At 34.7% G+C, this 15,846-nt stretch overlaps 2 protein-coding genes across 6 annotated transcripts in view; both read right to left on the reverse strand.

Annotated features, from left to right (window-relative positions):
- Positions 1-1,810: 1,810 nt before the first annotated feature.
- On the reverse strand, positions 1,811-9,742 carry LOC127064966 (solute carrier organic anion transporter family member 74D). 4 transcript variants are annotated; one of them, XM_050996684.1, is made up of 9 exons: positions 9,375-9,742; positions 8,614-8,742; positions 6,826-7,019; positions 4,855-5,280; positions 4,102-4,337; positions 3,731-4,010; positions 3,459-3,654; positions 2,588-3,192; positions 1,811-2,485 (listed from the first exon to the last, which is right to left on the reverse strand). In XM_050996684.1, the coding sequence occupies exons 3-9, from the start codon at positions 7,004-7,006 to the stop codon at positions 2,295-2,297; spliced, it is 2,115 nt and encodes a 704-aa protein (XP_050852641.1). In that variant the 5' UTR covers positions 7,007-7,019; positions 8,614-8,742; positions 9,375-9,742; the 3' UTR covers positions 1,811-2,294. The 4 variants fall into 4 exon arrangements, with proteins under 4 accessions (XP_050852641.1, XP_050852640.1, XP_050852639.1 ...); XM_050996683.1 differs by having other exon boundaries at positions 8,597-8,742; XM_050996682.1 differs by lacking the exon at positions 8,614-8,742 and having other exon boundaries at positions 9,375-9,741.
- Positions 9,743-11,285: 1,543 nt separating this feature from the next.
- Positions 11,286-15,846, reverse strand: part of LOC127065141 (RNA-binding protein 24-B-like) — a 32,808-nt gene continuing 28,247 nt past the window's right edge. For both annotated transcript variants that reach the window (XM_050997081.1, XM_050997080.1), the window contains exons 5-6: positions 15,117-15,331; positions 11,286-13,752 (exon numbers count right to left, since the gene is read on the reverse strand). In XM_050997081.1, coding sequence (XP_050853038.1) covers positions 13,601-13,752; positions 15,117-15,331 — 367 coding nt within the window. In that variant the 3' untranslated portion in view covers positions 11,286-13,600. The remainder of the gene's footprint in view (positions 13,753-15,116; positions 15,332-15,846) is intronic.

The raw sequence follows: 15,846 nt of genomic DNA on the forward strand, positions 1-15,846 counted from the left end.
TTATAAACGCGCACTTGAAACAAAAAGATCGATAGAGCGAAAAGATCGAGAATTGTCTATTATTATACGACTGACAATGTAATTTTTCAAATTTCAAAATAATGAAATGTTCAAAAAATTCTTATCAATCCTAGCATAGTACTCGATCGATATCGATTGAAATGATGGTAAAAATAAGAACTAGAACTCTCTGACAAAAAGTAAATAGACAGAGAGTAAAAAGTAAAAAGAGAGAAGAGGAAAGAGAAAGAGAAAGAAAGAAAAAGAGAGAGAGAGAGAGAAAGAAAGAGAGTGAAGGTAAAGATACAAAGAAAATAAGACAAGGATAATAATCATTCTGGTACATTTATACGAAGTAGAAGATAGTCGAGGTCGTTCGCGTCTTTCGTAAATCCCGTAAAGGTAACGGCAAAGCGCATCCTCCGAGAAGGAAGTGAGCGTCGTAGCGAAGGATGGCGATCGATAGCGACGTCCTGACGTCACGGGAACGTCGCGAATTCATTACAACATCGTCCCCCTCTCTCCACTATCTCGTTTCCCCTCCTCCTTTCCCTATCTCCCTCCCACCCGCCACCTACAACCCCGGCTATACCACCTTCCAGCTCGTCGTGGCTGTTCTGGGTGGGCTTAAAAATTAAAAGACTCTCAAACAAACACTCCCTTTTTACTTTCGGGCTCGCGATAGTAATCCCTTCTTTCTGTTTCTCTCTTTCTCTCTATCTATCTATCTATCTTTCTGTCTCTTTCTCTGTCTATCTAGAATTTAGCTGAGGTCTAAAGACGACCCCTTAAGACCTCGATCTCCCACCATCCGTTTTTACCTCCCTCGGTTTCGTTTCCTTTCTTTCTTCCTCTCCTTCTTCCTCTCTCTCTCTCTCTCTCTCTCTCTCTCTCTCTTTCTCCTTTTCTTTGTTCCGCTTATTCTTCTCCTCTTTTTTCCTTCGCTATCCTTGGTTCACCCTTTCGCAGCAGGAACGTAAGGCAGGACGACGACTATGACGACGATCGAGGACGATTTACCTACCGCTTTTCTTTTTCTCTTTTCTTCTTTTTTTACAGTCAGGTCGAAAACCCTCTCCTCTCTCTCGGCTGGGCATTACTCCCTATTTGCGAGAGTTTTAACGTCAAATCCGAAGGGTTCCTCGTCGAAACGCAAGGATTTTTATTCATTTTTCTTCCTTTTTTTCTTTTTCTTTCTTTCTTTTTTGTCTATACAGACACGTATATTTAACATTACCACAAAATCTCTTCGTTTTATTTCGTTGTCAATCCATGTTATTATTTAAAAATATCATAGTGATTTTTACAAAAAATGTGACATATCGGTTCGTTTAAAGAGAAAAAGAAAGAAATTAAAATATTAGGAGAGTCGTCAGGGGAATTTATCGATTTATGCGAAATACCATAGAATGGTGGACGAGTTAAGCTAATAAAAATATAACATCGAATCGTCGATCGTCAGAAGCTTCTACGATAATACGATCGATCGATGGATCGATAACAACAAACTCGTAAACGCTTCGATGATGACGTTTGTATTTTATTTCCAAAGCTAACGAGCAAAAGATATCTAAAAGCGTTTGGTGCCGTGACGATAATGATGGGTACAGGAGGAACTTTGCTGTCCTTTTTTTTCTTCCATTTTTCTTTCTTTTTTTTTTTTTTTTTTTTTTTTTTAAAGAAAACAAAAGTCTTGTACTTTATTTACAAGACTGTGTGAATATTCATTAGCGAAATGTATATGTATATATGTGTGCATATGTTCATATGTATACGTATGTATGTGTCAGCTGATGGTAACAAAACGATCTATCGTTGAAAACGTTTTTTTATTTCGATTATTTGTCTAAATGAAACTTTTTTTGTTCGTTCTTTTCTTTTTCTCCCTTTTCTTTTCTTGTAATAATTATTATCTTAATATTCGTGTTTTATATACCTTTGAGTTACGTCTTGTCAATAATCCGAGCATCTTTTTCGATCGCAATAAAATATCTTTCTACATACATATAAAGTGCATACGATATATATATATATATATATATATATATGTATGTATATAATATAAAATATCGTTTTTCCCCGTGGTAACTCGAACGATCAACGTTCGTAACATGTTATTAGATATCTTCCCGGCAATTCTCAGGTACCTAGCAAATCTCATAAAATCACAATTTTCTATGATTAAAACTCCAAACTATCATTTGAACACTCCTCATTCTCTCTCTCTTTCTCTCTCTTACTTCTTCTTTTTCTTTTCCTTAAATGCATTTCATCGAATATAAATTCAAGGAACATTACAGATGCGTGCGTTCTATCCTCTGATTCGCGTTTCCATTAACAACCTTTTTCTTGTTAACACCGGTGATGTTCTCGTCTTCTTTAATAAATTCGCGACGTCTGTCGTTCTCGAGTGTCCCATAAAGATCTAAATCCTTTCCGAGATAACATACGGCTACATCAAAGAGTACTCCTATTATAGAAAATCCTAGAAGAATGGAAAGAAAAAAGGAAAAAATAATATCTATTTCCAAAAATCGATCACTCTTCTCGAGTAAATGTTTTCAAAATAAAAAAATATTATACTAACCAGCCGACGTGATATTAACGAGATATCGAAAATTTTCTCTATGATGGAACCAACAGTTGCCTCTCGTCCCGCAGGATTCCTCCCAGATAAGGCAGGTCGAATCAATAATCGCACCGTAAATTATCGGTCCTGGTATCAGTGCAAACAGTGATATTATCATAAGCGTGACACCTTGAGCAAAGCTTTTGTCTTTCTTCTCAACGCTTCTATAGTTTACGAGAACGTTGCCGATCTTCCCGGAACAGGCAAGAGTTTGTATGATGCAAGTGAGCACCATGAAGAGCAAATAGGGTCCGTTGCAACTGGAAGGACATGGACCAGCTCGGACTTTGTCCAAGTTAGTGGATAATCGGACATCGAGGGCCTGGAGTTTGTTTTCAAAGTAATCTTCTTCCCCTTTGTTCTCGTCTAATCGATCATTCACACAACTGAGCTTTATCGACGGCACGCAACTGCAGTTACCAAATTCTTTGTCGTCGACTATCGTACGGCATCCCGCGTGACAGGCTGAGAAGAAGGTCGTTTTCGAGGGCTCGTGACAAACCGGTGCATATTTAACGTACTCGCAATTGCACGCAGCATTGCAATTGGACGTTAAATTCATTCTGTCGAACGTAAATAATCATTTTGATATTTAACAATAGAATTTAGATTATTTAATCGTAGGATTTAGTTTCTAGTTAATTAATATTCCTGAATTATTGAAATTTTATTTTTAAACGAAATTTTTTAATAGAACTTTTTAGAACGATCTTAACTGTTCTATAAGAGCATACATATAGTTTTTTTTTTCTTTTCAAATATATTGCTCGAGTAAAATTATTATCTCACAAATTCATATCTTTTCGAAAGAAATCGAGGACGTACTCACTGCATAGTTTGAAGATCGACTCCTACGATTCCTACATCGGAACATCCGAGAAAAATGAAAGAAATTTGTCCTGCGACGAAGCAAACACCAACGAGGACGTTCCAAGCGAGCAATGGCCTAGGACCCGGTTTGAATTTACTTATCACCAATCCTGATAATAAAAATCCTAGTACCATACCCACCAAAGATATCGGGCCTAAAATAATTGCGACTATGTTAAAACGATTTCAAATTATTTTGAAAAGAAAAAAATAATAAGTATGAGAACTTGCCGGCAATAACCGTGCCGCCAGCGGCAGAGGTACTGTACTGTACTTCGAGATATTTCGCTAAGAACGTGATATAGGCAGAGGCGCCGAGAACGTAAAATACACCACTGAGATTGTTACAAGTGAGCAACCAATTAGTTAAAAGTCGTTTCATGGCAGCTGGAAATTCTCGCATAGTCGGTACGTGTTCTTGTTTCAACGAATTCGTTGATCTTACCGACAACGACGATCTCGTCGATTTTTCTTGAAGGGCCAGCTCCAATTTCAATGGTAACTCACCGTTCTAAAATTGGGAAAGGGTGGAAAGAAATAAAGGATGTTATCGATTAGTATGAAAAAATTAATGAAGTTAAAGTATTCCTATTTTCTCTCACGTTTTTCAACGTGTTACGTGGCTTTGGAAGATCCCGTGGAAACATGGCGATCAGTATGGCGAACATTCCCATGGTAACGCCTAAAATGATCCATCCCAGCCACCAAGCACCCAACCACCGTGGATCCTTCTTCGTTATAACGGGATGAAGGGTTGGATCGATGTAAAGGCTCAAGCAACCGTATCCCAGTAGAAAACCAATCGCCGGTCCCACGGTTCGAAGTGCGAACGTAAAACCTAAAGGAAAATTTCAAATATTTTCAATCTCTCCTTCTCAGTTCTATCCAATATTTATCCATTGTTTCCTTTTAGTAATTCGGTCATCAGATTATATCGTATCAAAAATTACACGAGAGTAAAAGATAAGCGAGAGAATAAATACTAATATATTATCATCGATGAGCACGATGCAAACAGAAGAAATTATTTGTTAATATTATATAAACAAAAATTATCTTCGAATTATCGAACGACGTTCTCTATCGATAATAGATTATTTATCTATTTTGATAGCGAATGTTCAATTGTTGACGTGCAATCTCATTAGAGATTAATTTAAATATTATTACGAAATGATGCATAGGCTCTAAGAATTTTTTATCATAAATTCAATGCAAATATGTTGTCTTCAATCATTATTGATTTAAAAAGAAATCTTATCTAAGTAAAAAACGAATATATAATATATAAATAAATAACAAAAAAGATATATTATATATATATATATATATATATATATATATAAAATATTCACCTAACAGCATAGGAGTATTTTTTTTCTTCGTGTTATCGTCCAAATACGTTTGACCAAGTCCATAATAAAGAGTAGTGCCAATTCCAAGGATGAATTGAGAGAGAAAGATAAGTAAACGGGGAAGAAGACTAACATCTAAAAGAGCTTCGTCATCGCAATGTTCCGGTTCATTTGTTCGTGGACAAATTGCAATGTCTCTTGGCACTGTTGTTGCATTCAATAATGTCTGATCCAGGTATTCCTTGGTCAAAGCCATTGCGTCTCTTCCAGGACCAAATATGAAGTGTGGAAGTGCGAGAACCAGACAGGACAAGGCACTTAAACCAACACCTACTGCGATCCATCTTGGACGGTGCCCAGAACCACCGTAATACGTCAAAATCAACGAGAGTATTTGTGAAATCTCGTTTCCCGATAATATCAAACCTGTAACGTGATACTCGATAAGAAAGATGTACCTATCTTTTTATAATTTTAAAACTATTTTTTTTATTACTAATTTTCACGAACATCATATTTGATTTAAAGTGCAATTTATAACAGGTTTTATAAGATTTTCTACGTATATCTGTATATAACAAATATATTTGTATCCAAGTTTAAAAATGATACGTAGGGTGTCCTCTTTCAAACAGATTATAAAATCATTAGAACATATAATTACATAAGTCCTATTCACGTAATAAAGCGAATACTTTCGCTCGATTATATAATATTTATTAAAGAAAAAAAAAACTACCAAGAAATATAAACGTTGATGTAATACTCTGGAATGGTCGCCATGTATTTAACGTTTACGATTCGATCGATCATTAAAACGTGAAAACTTCTGGCTGCGAATAACTTTAAGTGATGAACGACGACATTTCTTAACTCACGAATGTTTCGTGTCCCCTTACCCTCGCTAGAAGATGTCGTTTTATGAGTAACGACAAAGCTCTCACGTAACACATACATATACACGTCTGTACGTCAGTGTTGCAAAACATGTACACAGTTAGTCCATCTAACGACAGATTTCTCACTTCTGAGATTGCTATATATATACATAGAGAGAGAGGGGGAGAAAGAGAGAGAGAGAAAGAAAGAGAGAGACTTACCTAGACGAACACATACGCATATGTAAGCATATATATGAATAATCTTCGAATGCGTTGCACGAGCATATGTTCGAATGAAAACGTAAGTACTTAAATGCGTACACATTCAGCATGAAAATACATTCGTTAGTTGACTTACATTTAGATGATAAGTAAGACGGAAATAATAGATACAAAACGTTTTTCGTTCGACATGGATTGGATTTAATCAACTCTCTAAGAGAAGTTCGCAAATTATTATGTCTTTTCGTACGATACAAGTGGTACATCGGACCGAAGGAATAAAACCAAAGCCAGCGAAAGACCCTCGGTTTAGCTTGAATTAGATAAGTGGAGGTCCGCACGATATCGGATGTACCGTCTTGTAAAAGTAAAACGAGGATTATAACGCGGGAATGGATCTTCGGTTTTAATGGATCTTCGGTTTTAGTGGCTCTTCAAAAACTTCATTATAATATCTCGATCGATCCTGATATTAATATGTGTTTAAGAACTTCAATTTTCCATTATATGAATGCACATAAGTTAATTTAGTTGAAGTTGAACAATAATAGCATCGATCGTATCAAAGTATACACGATTTTATATTATTACAAAGTAGAAATGAATTAATATATAATAAAAAAAACTTGTACACATTTTTTGTTATGACTAATTATAACAATTATCCAATTTATAAGATTATCGTGTGTATGTATGTGTAAAACTGTAAGATGACTTATAATTTTACAAAGAAAAAAACAGGATCATCTCATCAAGAAAATATCAGATTTTTGCAATCTGAATATTTACCTACATTTTGAACGTGGTAATTTATTATGCATTAATTATCTTGCTTTTGTTTTCTCTTCTTTATTGAACGTGATCTTACCTGTCGTACGACTGGGTATCTTAAACCTCTTTTCCAAGGTCGTGAGAGTGACGACGATATAAATGAAAGCCATAGCTTGCACGGTACCCAAGAGACCGTAGACAGCTATGAAATTCTTAGGAGTAGCTCGATCTCGTAGCCATTTGGGATAAATCCCGAATATTCCGCAACCGTTGCTCATCCCTCTGACGTCGCTGAAAAATGTTATATATCAAATTTCGTAGATCAAAAGTTATCATAATACAACAACATATGTGTGTGTATGTGTTTGTGATAATGATGAATGACTTATACAATTAATTTCTAATGATAAAGCCGTAATGATAACGAAATGGAACTTACGTTATGTGTTAATTTTTAATGACTTCCGTTATCATATTTCATTATTAAAAATGGAAAGACGTAATAAACGTTAGACATGAAACGTAACTTATAATGATATATAAATATATATATATATATTACGTGTAGATTTTTTCTATGATATTATGTAAGTTATTTTTTACATAATTTACACAATTTATAAATACTTATAACCAATTGTATTACAGATTTATCAGATAGTTCACAAATATATAGATGATTGATACACATACTATAATATAATACTCGTTTATGGAATTGAATAAAAATTCAGTAATCGATATGAGGATCGTCGACGGAGACAAAACTCGAAATGAAGAAATCGTAGTTTATCTGCCAAGATCACGCAACGCTAACGTTTTTATCTTGCACAGATGAATCCGCGTAATTAGACGTATTACGAATGAAATAACGCGCGAACGTTGTCGACTTTGCAATTTAATTTCTTTTCTCTTCTTTTTCACGATTTCCTTTTTTTTGCACGAATTCCAAATTTACATGGTTTTATTTTCAAGAAGCATGCTTTACAGCCTATCGTAAATGTCACGTTTTCTATAGATTTATTTCAACTTGATTCTTCCATCTTTCTTTAGGTATTCTTCCATCTTTCTAGATTTCCGCGTGATCCTCGCGAATGAAATTTACTAAGTAACGTATTTACGGTAGACAAAGAAATAGATATTTATATGAGGATTAAAAGCGATATGATTAAAATTATCATTTCGAAGAAGGAGTATAAACGAGCGGAGATTAAATTGAATTAAGAGACTATGAGCTTGTTTATCGGTATTGACCGTGATATAGATAATATTCAAAAATATTTTGCATTATTTCGTTCCGCGTTTTTAATACGTAGATCGAAAGAGAAGTTAAACTTGTTCTGTTAAAAGACAATTAACTTCCGCGACTCTGATTACGATCGCCATACTGTAATTTGCAAAAATTGCTCGGAATCGTTCGCCTACGAGCTTCTATCGTCTACGCTTATTAATGAAAAAAAGAAAAAAATATATAATAATGCTTGTAGATAACGATAGAGCTATATACAGATAACTATATACATTCCACATTTATATATATATACTCTTAATGGTAATTTCTCTCATTATCAATAATTTGTGCTCCAACGATAGATAATGAAACAAAATACGATTCATTTGAAGGATGAATTTACAGAAGAAATAAAATTATTATCGACTTAGTGCAATGAACTTGATCGTAAAGAAAACAAAAAACGTAAGAAATATAGAGGATCGAATTTATAAGAAGTTAAAAGAAGAAGTAAGAATAGAAAGAGTTACGCTTGTAAGATTTACATATTGAAGACGGAAGGAGTCGGTTTTCGCGTGAATCGTCAAGCGGCAAGAACTACGCTCTATAGGATGTATATGTACATGTGTACACCTACCTGAGACGCGAACTTACGTAATTGGAATCGCAACGAGCGAGCAGAGATTTTCATTGGCGACGATCAACGATCGCGCCAACGTGCACTTTCGAACGCTTCCGCCTTGTGATAAGTGAGATTCTTGAGCGAGACCATCACCGAGAAAGCTATCACCAAATTTCAACAAGAATAACGAAAACATTCGTTATCGATTTACGTAAATAAATGTACTGTAGATAAGATCATTACTACGCGACGACTACTTTTTTCGATTTACTTAGACTCAAGATTTACACGCAATAAAAAAAAGAAAATAAAAAAAAAGAATAAAAAGTTACCAAACAAAAAAGAAATTAAAAAAAGCAAGAATAACGCAAGTAACCCAAGTACACACAGCTTACCCAACGAACTGACGTGTATATTGAGATAGGAGATAGCTGACAGGTATCATCGATACGAAACGAAATTGAAACGCTTTATAAGGATAACAATATCGATGTATACTTCACCGCAGTCAACGATGACCGGTTTCAGTCGGTTTAAATGATCATGATCGAGCAAATCGAAATTCGAAAAATATTGAGTAAGATGCTTATTAGGAAATCTATTCGAATGTTTTAACAATAATGAGAAAGAAATGATTCGATTTAAAAATACTTGTACGTGAAGAAAGACAATAGAAAAAAGAAGGATAAATAAGAAATGAAAAAAAAAGAAAAAAAGAAAAGAAGAATAATGATGATAACGAGACGAAAGAAGAATAGAAGCACGTGAGATAAGTATAATCTCGGACTCTCACCTTGACCTTAAACTACTGGCTTCTGCATGGACTCTCCGAAAAGAAAAGGACTTCTAGGGTCGCGAGTCTCCGTGGATCGCGATCCTCGAATCTTTTCCTCCGTGCACGTTAAATTTTACTTTGCTTTCCCCTCTCTTTCTCTCTTTCTTTCTCTTTCTCTCTCTCTCTCTCTCTCTCTCTCTCTCTCTCTCTCTCTCCCTCTCTTTCTCTCTCTCTTTCTCTTGTGTTCAGCGCTCTGTCGGTTTAGTTTTAAAAACGATAGACGGAGATAGAGAGAAAGAGAGAGAGAGAGAAAAGATCCCGAGGCCCCAAGAGCGTTCCAGTTTGCACTGATAATCGCGGGATTACTGAGCTCGCTCTCGTTTGTGTCAATGGTAATGCTCTCCTACTACTATTGCCCCATCAAATCGAATGATAAGCGGTACGTCATTCAAAGGACGCTCTGAATGAAGTGCACTAGTGCTGACATCTCATCAGACAACATACACGTTGACGACTATGACCGTTCGAACCGCTACAGAGCGCGCTATTCTCTCGTGGTTGTGATCCGAGCTAATTGGTCGATCGTAGACAGCACGTGGAGAATCTTCTAGATATCTAATCCTAATATCAATTTTCTCAATGAAAATCGTTTTTTCGTGAAAAACGCAAACGATTCAACAGCGATAAGTTATCTATACTTCTTCAAAGTGAATCATTCTTCTTCAGACTTCTTCGATACTCAGAGCGTTGGACATTTAAACGGGAATATCTGTGTACAATAAGATTCCTTTTTTCTTCATAAAACAATACTTTTTATCGATATACTTATCTTTTTAAAACTTTACCTTTCAGCTAATTCTGCAGCAACTTTGCGATTACAAGCAAAGATATTTAAACGTTTCTGTTCAGATGTCCTGTCCTGTATAGAAAGAAAAATTGCAAGCTGAGTTTTCGAAGTTTCTTTGAATTCTTGGAGATGTCGGAGTCTGCTGCTCGTTGACGATGTCCGCTGTTTTTTGTCAATCATTTTTTCATTATCATAAAGATAATAAACTTTCATGTAAAAATTATTGCGAACACGAAAATGACATATGTTAGGTACTAAAACAATGAAGAAAATCTAAATTTAATAACTCCTTTAATTTTTTTAAATATCTTTTCAATAATTTCAACGTATGTATGCAATTTATTAGGAAACAAAAGGATATATGAACGTGTCGCAAAATTTTTACGTCGAGGAAAGTTGGACGTTCGGCGTGTATGCCATTCGAGAGGAAGAAAGTGATCGGAGACGAGTTCCTTCGTGCGGAAAATACGAGCGGTTATTTTTGTCCGGTTCTTACGCGGAGATGGTTGGTAACTGCCGTAGGGAGGAGAGAAGAGGAAGATGAGAAGGAGAAGACGGTCCATTCGTTCTACTCTCGTGCACGCTCCAATATATCATCCTGCGCAGCATCCAGCGTAGACCGAACGGGAGAGCTACGGGATTATCTTTAGTTACGAAAAACGACGAGATCGTGTTTCGCTCGAAAACTGACGTCGAAGTTCATTCGTTTTTACCTCTTTCTCTCTATCAATCTATCTCTGTCTCTCTCCCTCTGTCTCTCTTTTTTCCTCTCCTTTTGCACTTGAAAATAAAAGATTTCATTCCTTTATGGAGTGAAGAAAAAATCAACCAGCCGTAGCGAAACAAATAATATCGAGTTGATTCATAAATAGATACTGTTATACAAGTAATAAATTTAAGATAATGGAAGGGTACTTATTTATGAATCAACTTAATAACTATAATATACAAAATAATAAAGCTAGTAATTCGTAATTACAAATTTGATTCACATATATATCCAATAATAAAGATGACGACAATGATAATGATAAATAAATAAGAAAACACGTAATGCAATAAAAAAATAACATCTCATCGACTTCTTTTAGAGGTAATATATTTGTTTTCCGATTTTTTTTTTTGTAACCTATTAATATATCGTATAATAATTAATATTAATAAAGATAACAGACGATATATATTACAGTTGTCGATTCTAAGCGTGTAGAATAACCAAGAAAAGATCATTCGTGCGTAGGGACGACGAAAGATCTATTCTCGCTCATGGCCTTTTTCTCTTTCGCTATTTCCTCTCTTTCTACTTGTCGTCGATGGAAGCTACTTCTGTGTTTTTTTTTCTTTTTTTTTTCTTTAACTTTTATCTGAGCAAATTTCTAACTATCTCGTTCGGAACACTCGTTCCCGCTAGAACGTGCGCGTGTACATTATAATTTTTCGTCGTTAAGTACATAATCATCGATGATTGATAAAAATAAAAATAATATAACCAATAATTATAATACGAATAATAATGAATAAGACAATAATAATAATAATAATAAAATCATATATAATAATAATAATAATAATAATAATAATAATAATAATAATAATAAAATAATAAACTGACAATAATAAAGTGCAATAATAATAATAATAGTAATAATAATAATAATAATAGTAATAGTAATAATGATAACTATTAAGAATTAATAATGATGGTAATATATAATATTAATTTATTTGTTTACTATCTTAATCAGTTGATTACGATATGCAATACTTGATAATATTGAGCTGCCCCTATACCCCCCACCCCCCACCCTCATCCCCAAATCCCTAACGACATCTCGTCATTCTCCGTAACTTCTTACAAAACTTTTGGTTTTTCCCTTTACGTGTATGTATGCGTTAACTTTCTACTTAAATGTCTAAAGAATCGAGTTCACCTCGTATCTAAGGTCTCGAAAGATTTAGGACTAGACATCCTCTTGTGTCTCATACATAGTTCGATTTTTTTATTTCTCTGAATATTATCATCATAGTTTTGTTGTTGAATTTTTCACTTGTATTCTGTTATTTTTTTTTGGCGTAAACGGGCCAATAACGTTCACGTGGAACGACGATATCGCTTTCTTTACAAATTACTGACTAGCTTCTAGCTGTTAAAACTATACGCGTTTGTGCTTAGTTTTATAAGGCACCGAACTAAAGGTTAACAAATCTCGTTTCTTGCTCTTTTTCTTTTTCCTTTTTTTATTATTATTTCTTCCTCATTCATTCTGTCTTTAGATACGACGAAAATTTGGTCTGATTTATTTCTCTATCTCTTCTCTTTCTCTATCGCATATGATGATTTCAACAACATCGTTCCTTTCTTTCATCATTAAATGAAAATAAAAGTTTTCCATACTCTGTACTAAGATAAGGCCACACGAGTAAGACACTTTAATTATTCTTCATCATTTACGAAGATATTCTACGAAGGGCGTCCTCCTTATCATTTTATTATTATCTAGAATCATCTATAACTTTCGTGACAGGAACGTTCGTACGATCGAGTTACAACAGACGACTCGGTATTTTTGTTTTAACAAAGATAGAGCAACTTTATGAATAAAATGTCGTGTCGACGTAAGACCCCTTGGATGATTGTTGTTTCTCAAATTTTTTTTTTCCTTTCTTTTTTTGGAATTTTCTAATCGATCCAAAAAAAAAATCGCGAAGAATCAAGGGAGGTCGACATTATGATTAAAAACACTATTCTTTCTCTCTCTCTCTCTCTCTCGCGCGCGCTCGCTCTCTCGTTCTCTCTCTCTCTCTCGCTCTCTCCCACTCTCGCTACTCACATGCACGAATAAATAAAAATATGTGTCTAAACTATGCGATTAAATAATCGCTCGTCGTACTTGTCCTCTGCTCATTAAGCGAGAACCTTCCAAGAATTTAATATAAACGTACGCATGTACGTTCTTCGATACAATATCAATTACGATCAACACAAAAGTTCGCTTTTTATTTAAAAAATTGAGAAGAAATTGACTTAGAAGAGGGTGTACATATATATATATATATGCTTATATGTGTGTATATATATATATGTATATATATATATATATATATATATAGCGAACACGAGTGATAAGATCGTCATTCGATGATTTCGAAGATAAACGTTTAAAACATCTAGTGAAATCGTTCGAAGGAATTCCTTTTTTCTCTTTCTCTTCTTCATTTATTTTATATCCATAATAAAATGATCCTTCGATACTCTCACTCTCCACCCCCTCCTCCCCTTACTAATTCTATACTAAAAAAGAAATAAACGACAATCGTTAATCGTCGAAATCGTCGCGTCGAGACGATCCTCGCTTAGAAACGATTCTCATTTTTGGCAAGACTTCGTGGTCCTTTTCTATTGTAATCTTGCTTCCTGAGGTGTTGTTTGGTATGGTAATCCTGGGAAAGCGGCACCCGCCGTAGCTGCAGCAGCAGCAGCAGGCAAACCTGCTGCACCTGGCAATGTTGCATATGTGTATGGCGTTACGTAACCTGCCGCTGCATTTACTGAAAAAATTACAATAAAATTTTTTTAATTCGTTGCAAAGAGTTCCATGTCTCTTTACAAATATTAATAGAAAGCAATCTTATTATATAAATGTATGATAAATTTTTTAAACAAAATAAAAACAAAAAGAAACGATTTTAAATATTATCGTATCTAATATTAATTATCCGATACGTATCTAAAATTGATTAGAATTTGTCTAAACATAAAAACGGCCCACTATCACCATTATCATCCATCATCATCCACCATCTTATCATCATCAACGTCATCATCATTACAACCACCAGTACCATTACCATCATCGTCGAAACCATTATAACCATCATACAACAGCTTAGCAATACAGTAGCGAACATGTTTCCTCGACCACAAAGCGAAATAAAAGAAACTGTAAATACACATATGGAACAAGGACATTATAAACAAACATCTTAATATGTGTGTGTGTGTGTGTATGTGTGTATCTATGTACAATATGTATATGACATACCAACAAACATATACTAAACATATATCGACAGATAAATATCCATTTTTACATGCGAACAATTATATAAATGTATATATAGAGATCATCTTCACAAATTTATTATACTTATCAATGAATCAATTTCTCATATAAAACGAATAGTCGATAAAAGAGACAAAATGACGAAAACCCATCAGAAACATAAATATACTACGAATTCGAATGTTAAATATACCATACGTTTTTCGCAATTGCTGCTAAGCTCAGAAGACTGCAAATTCGATAAGTTATTTGATCGATCGATCCATAGTTGAGATGTCCTGGTATTGATAGAAACGTGATCAGAAGTGTTGTCAGAAATATTGCTAAAATCGTGGCCACAATTGTTGTTCTTCTGCGAATAACGCTGTTGATAATATTTGCAATCTTGTCGATATAAGAAAGCTAAGTGATTTAGATAAGATTTGTAATATTGGTAATCTTGATAATTTTTGCAAGCTAAATAATCTATGTGATCTACGTACATTTGGTGTTTTACGTAAGCTATACTATCTAAGTGTTTTAGGTAAGCTATATAGTCTGAGAAATGTAGGTCATCCTTCTTGACATCGATATAATTATAAGATTTAGGATCTATGAGATCATAATCCTTAGAATAGTAATGATCATGGTGATCGTAGTGATCATGGTGATCGTGATCGTCATCGTGATCGTGATCGTGATGATCGTTGTGATCTTCGTAATTGTAATGATCTTGGTGATCTTGGTGATCTTGGTGATCTTGATCATCGTAGTCATCGTGGTCATCGTGATGATTTTGGCGATCATGATGAATGAAATGATGATAGATTATGATGATATTTTGCCTCTCCTGAGGATTTGCCAACGTACCAGCAGCAGCAGCGCTAGTGTATGGATAGGCCTCTGCAAAATTGTAGGAAGTACCCGGATAGGTGGCAGCCGCTGCTGCTACATTCTGATAATCGTAAAATTGCGTAGCTGCAACTGCGGCTGCGTGGCTCAACTGTGTCGCCGGAAGTGGTACCAAGCCGCCTGGCGCCGCTGCGGCCAGATAAGGAGACTGGTAAACGTAGCTCGGTGGTACTCTGAAACGTGAAAACGATCGTTGGTAAGGTGTTCAACATTTTTATATCCAGCTTTTTTGAAAACACAACGAGAACTGCCGCGCTCCGATCATCATCGAATTTCGTAAATCAAAAAATGAGTAAGGATAACTTGAAAAGTTATTTGAATTGCAGTCAAAATTTTGACTTTTAATCTACAGGTTTTTTTTAATGCTTGAAGTTTGAAATAATATTTGAATTAATTCTCATCATTTTCTATGATATGGATCGATGTTTTAAAGAAATTACTAACTTTGTTCAAAATCGAAATAGGAATCATTTATTCATTTTTTTTTAAATCTTTTTCAAGTATATATTTCAAAATTCAATCGAGGATATCGAAGAAAATAGTTCTTTATATAATCACAAAATTTGAAAAATAATCGGAGTACGGCCGTTTTCAGAAGAACAACACTTCCTTCTTTGATAGGATTCAATGGACAGGAAAATGCGAGCTACCCCGGTGCTAGGTTTATGACTACTGGCTCACTACTGGG

The sequence above is a fragment of the Vespula vulgaris genome, chromosome 7 (assembly GCF_905475345.1).
Source record: "Vespula vulgaris chromosome 7, iyVesVulg1.1, whole genome shotgun sequence".
Lineage (NCBI taxonomy): Eukaryota > Metazoa > Arthropoda > Insecta > Hymenoptera > Vespidae > Vespula > Vespula vulgaris.

Coding starts and splice junctions, on each gene's coding strand:
- LOC127064966 (XM_050996684.1), bottom strand. CDS start 7,006: ATGAGCAACGGTTGCGGAATATTCGGGATTTATCCCAAATGGCTACGA. Junction 4,338..4,854: donor AAATACTCCTATGCTGTTAG/GTGAATATTTTA, acceptor ATTTTCCTTTAG/GTTTTACGTTCGCACTTCGA. Junction 3,655..3,730: donor TGGCGGCACGGTTATTGCCG/GCAAGTTCTCAT, acceptor CAATTATTTTAG/GCCCGATATCTTTGGTGGGT.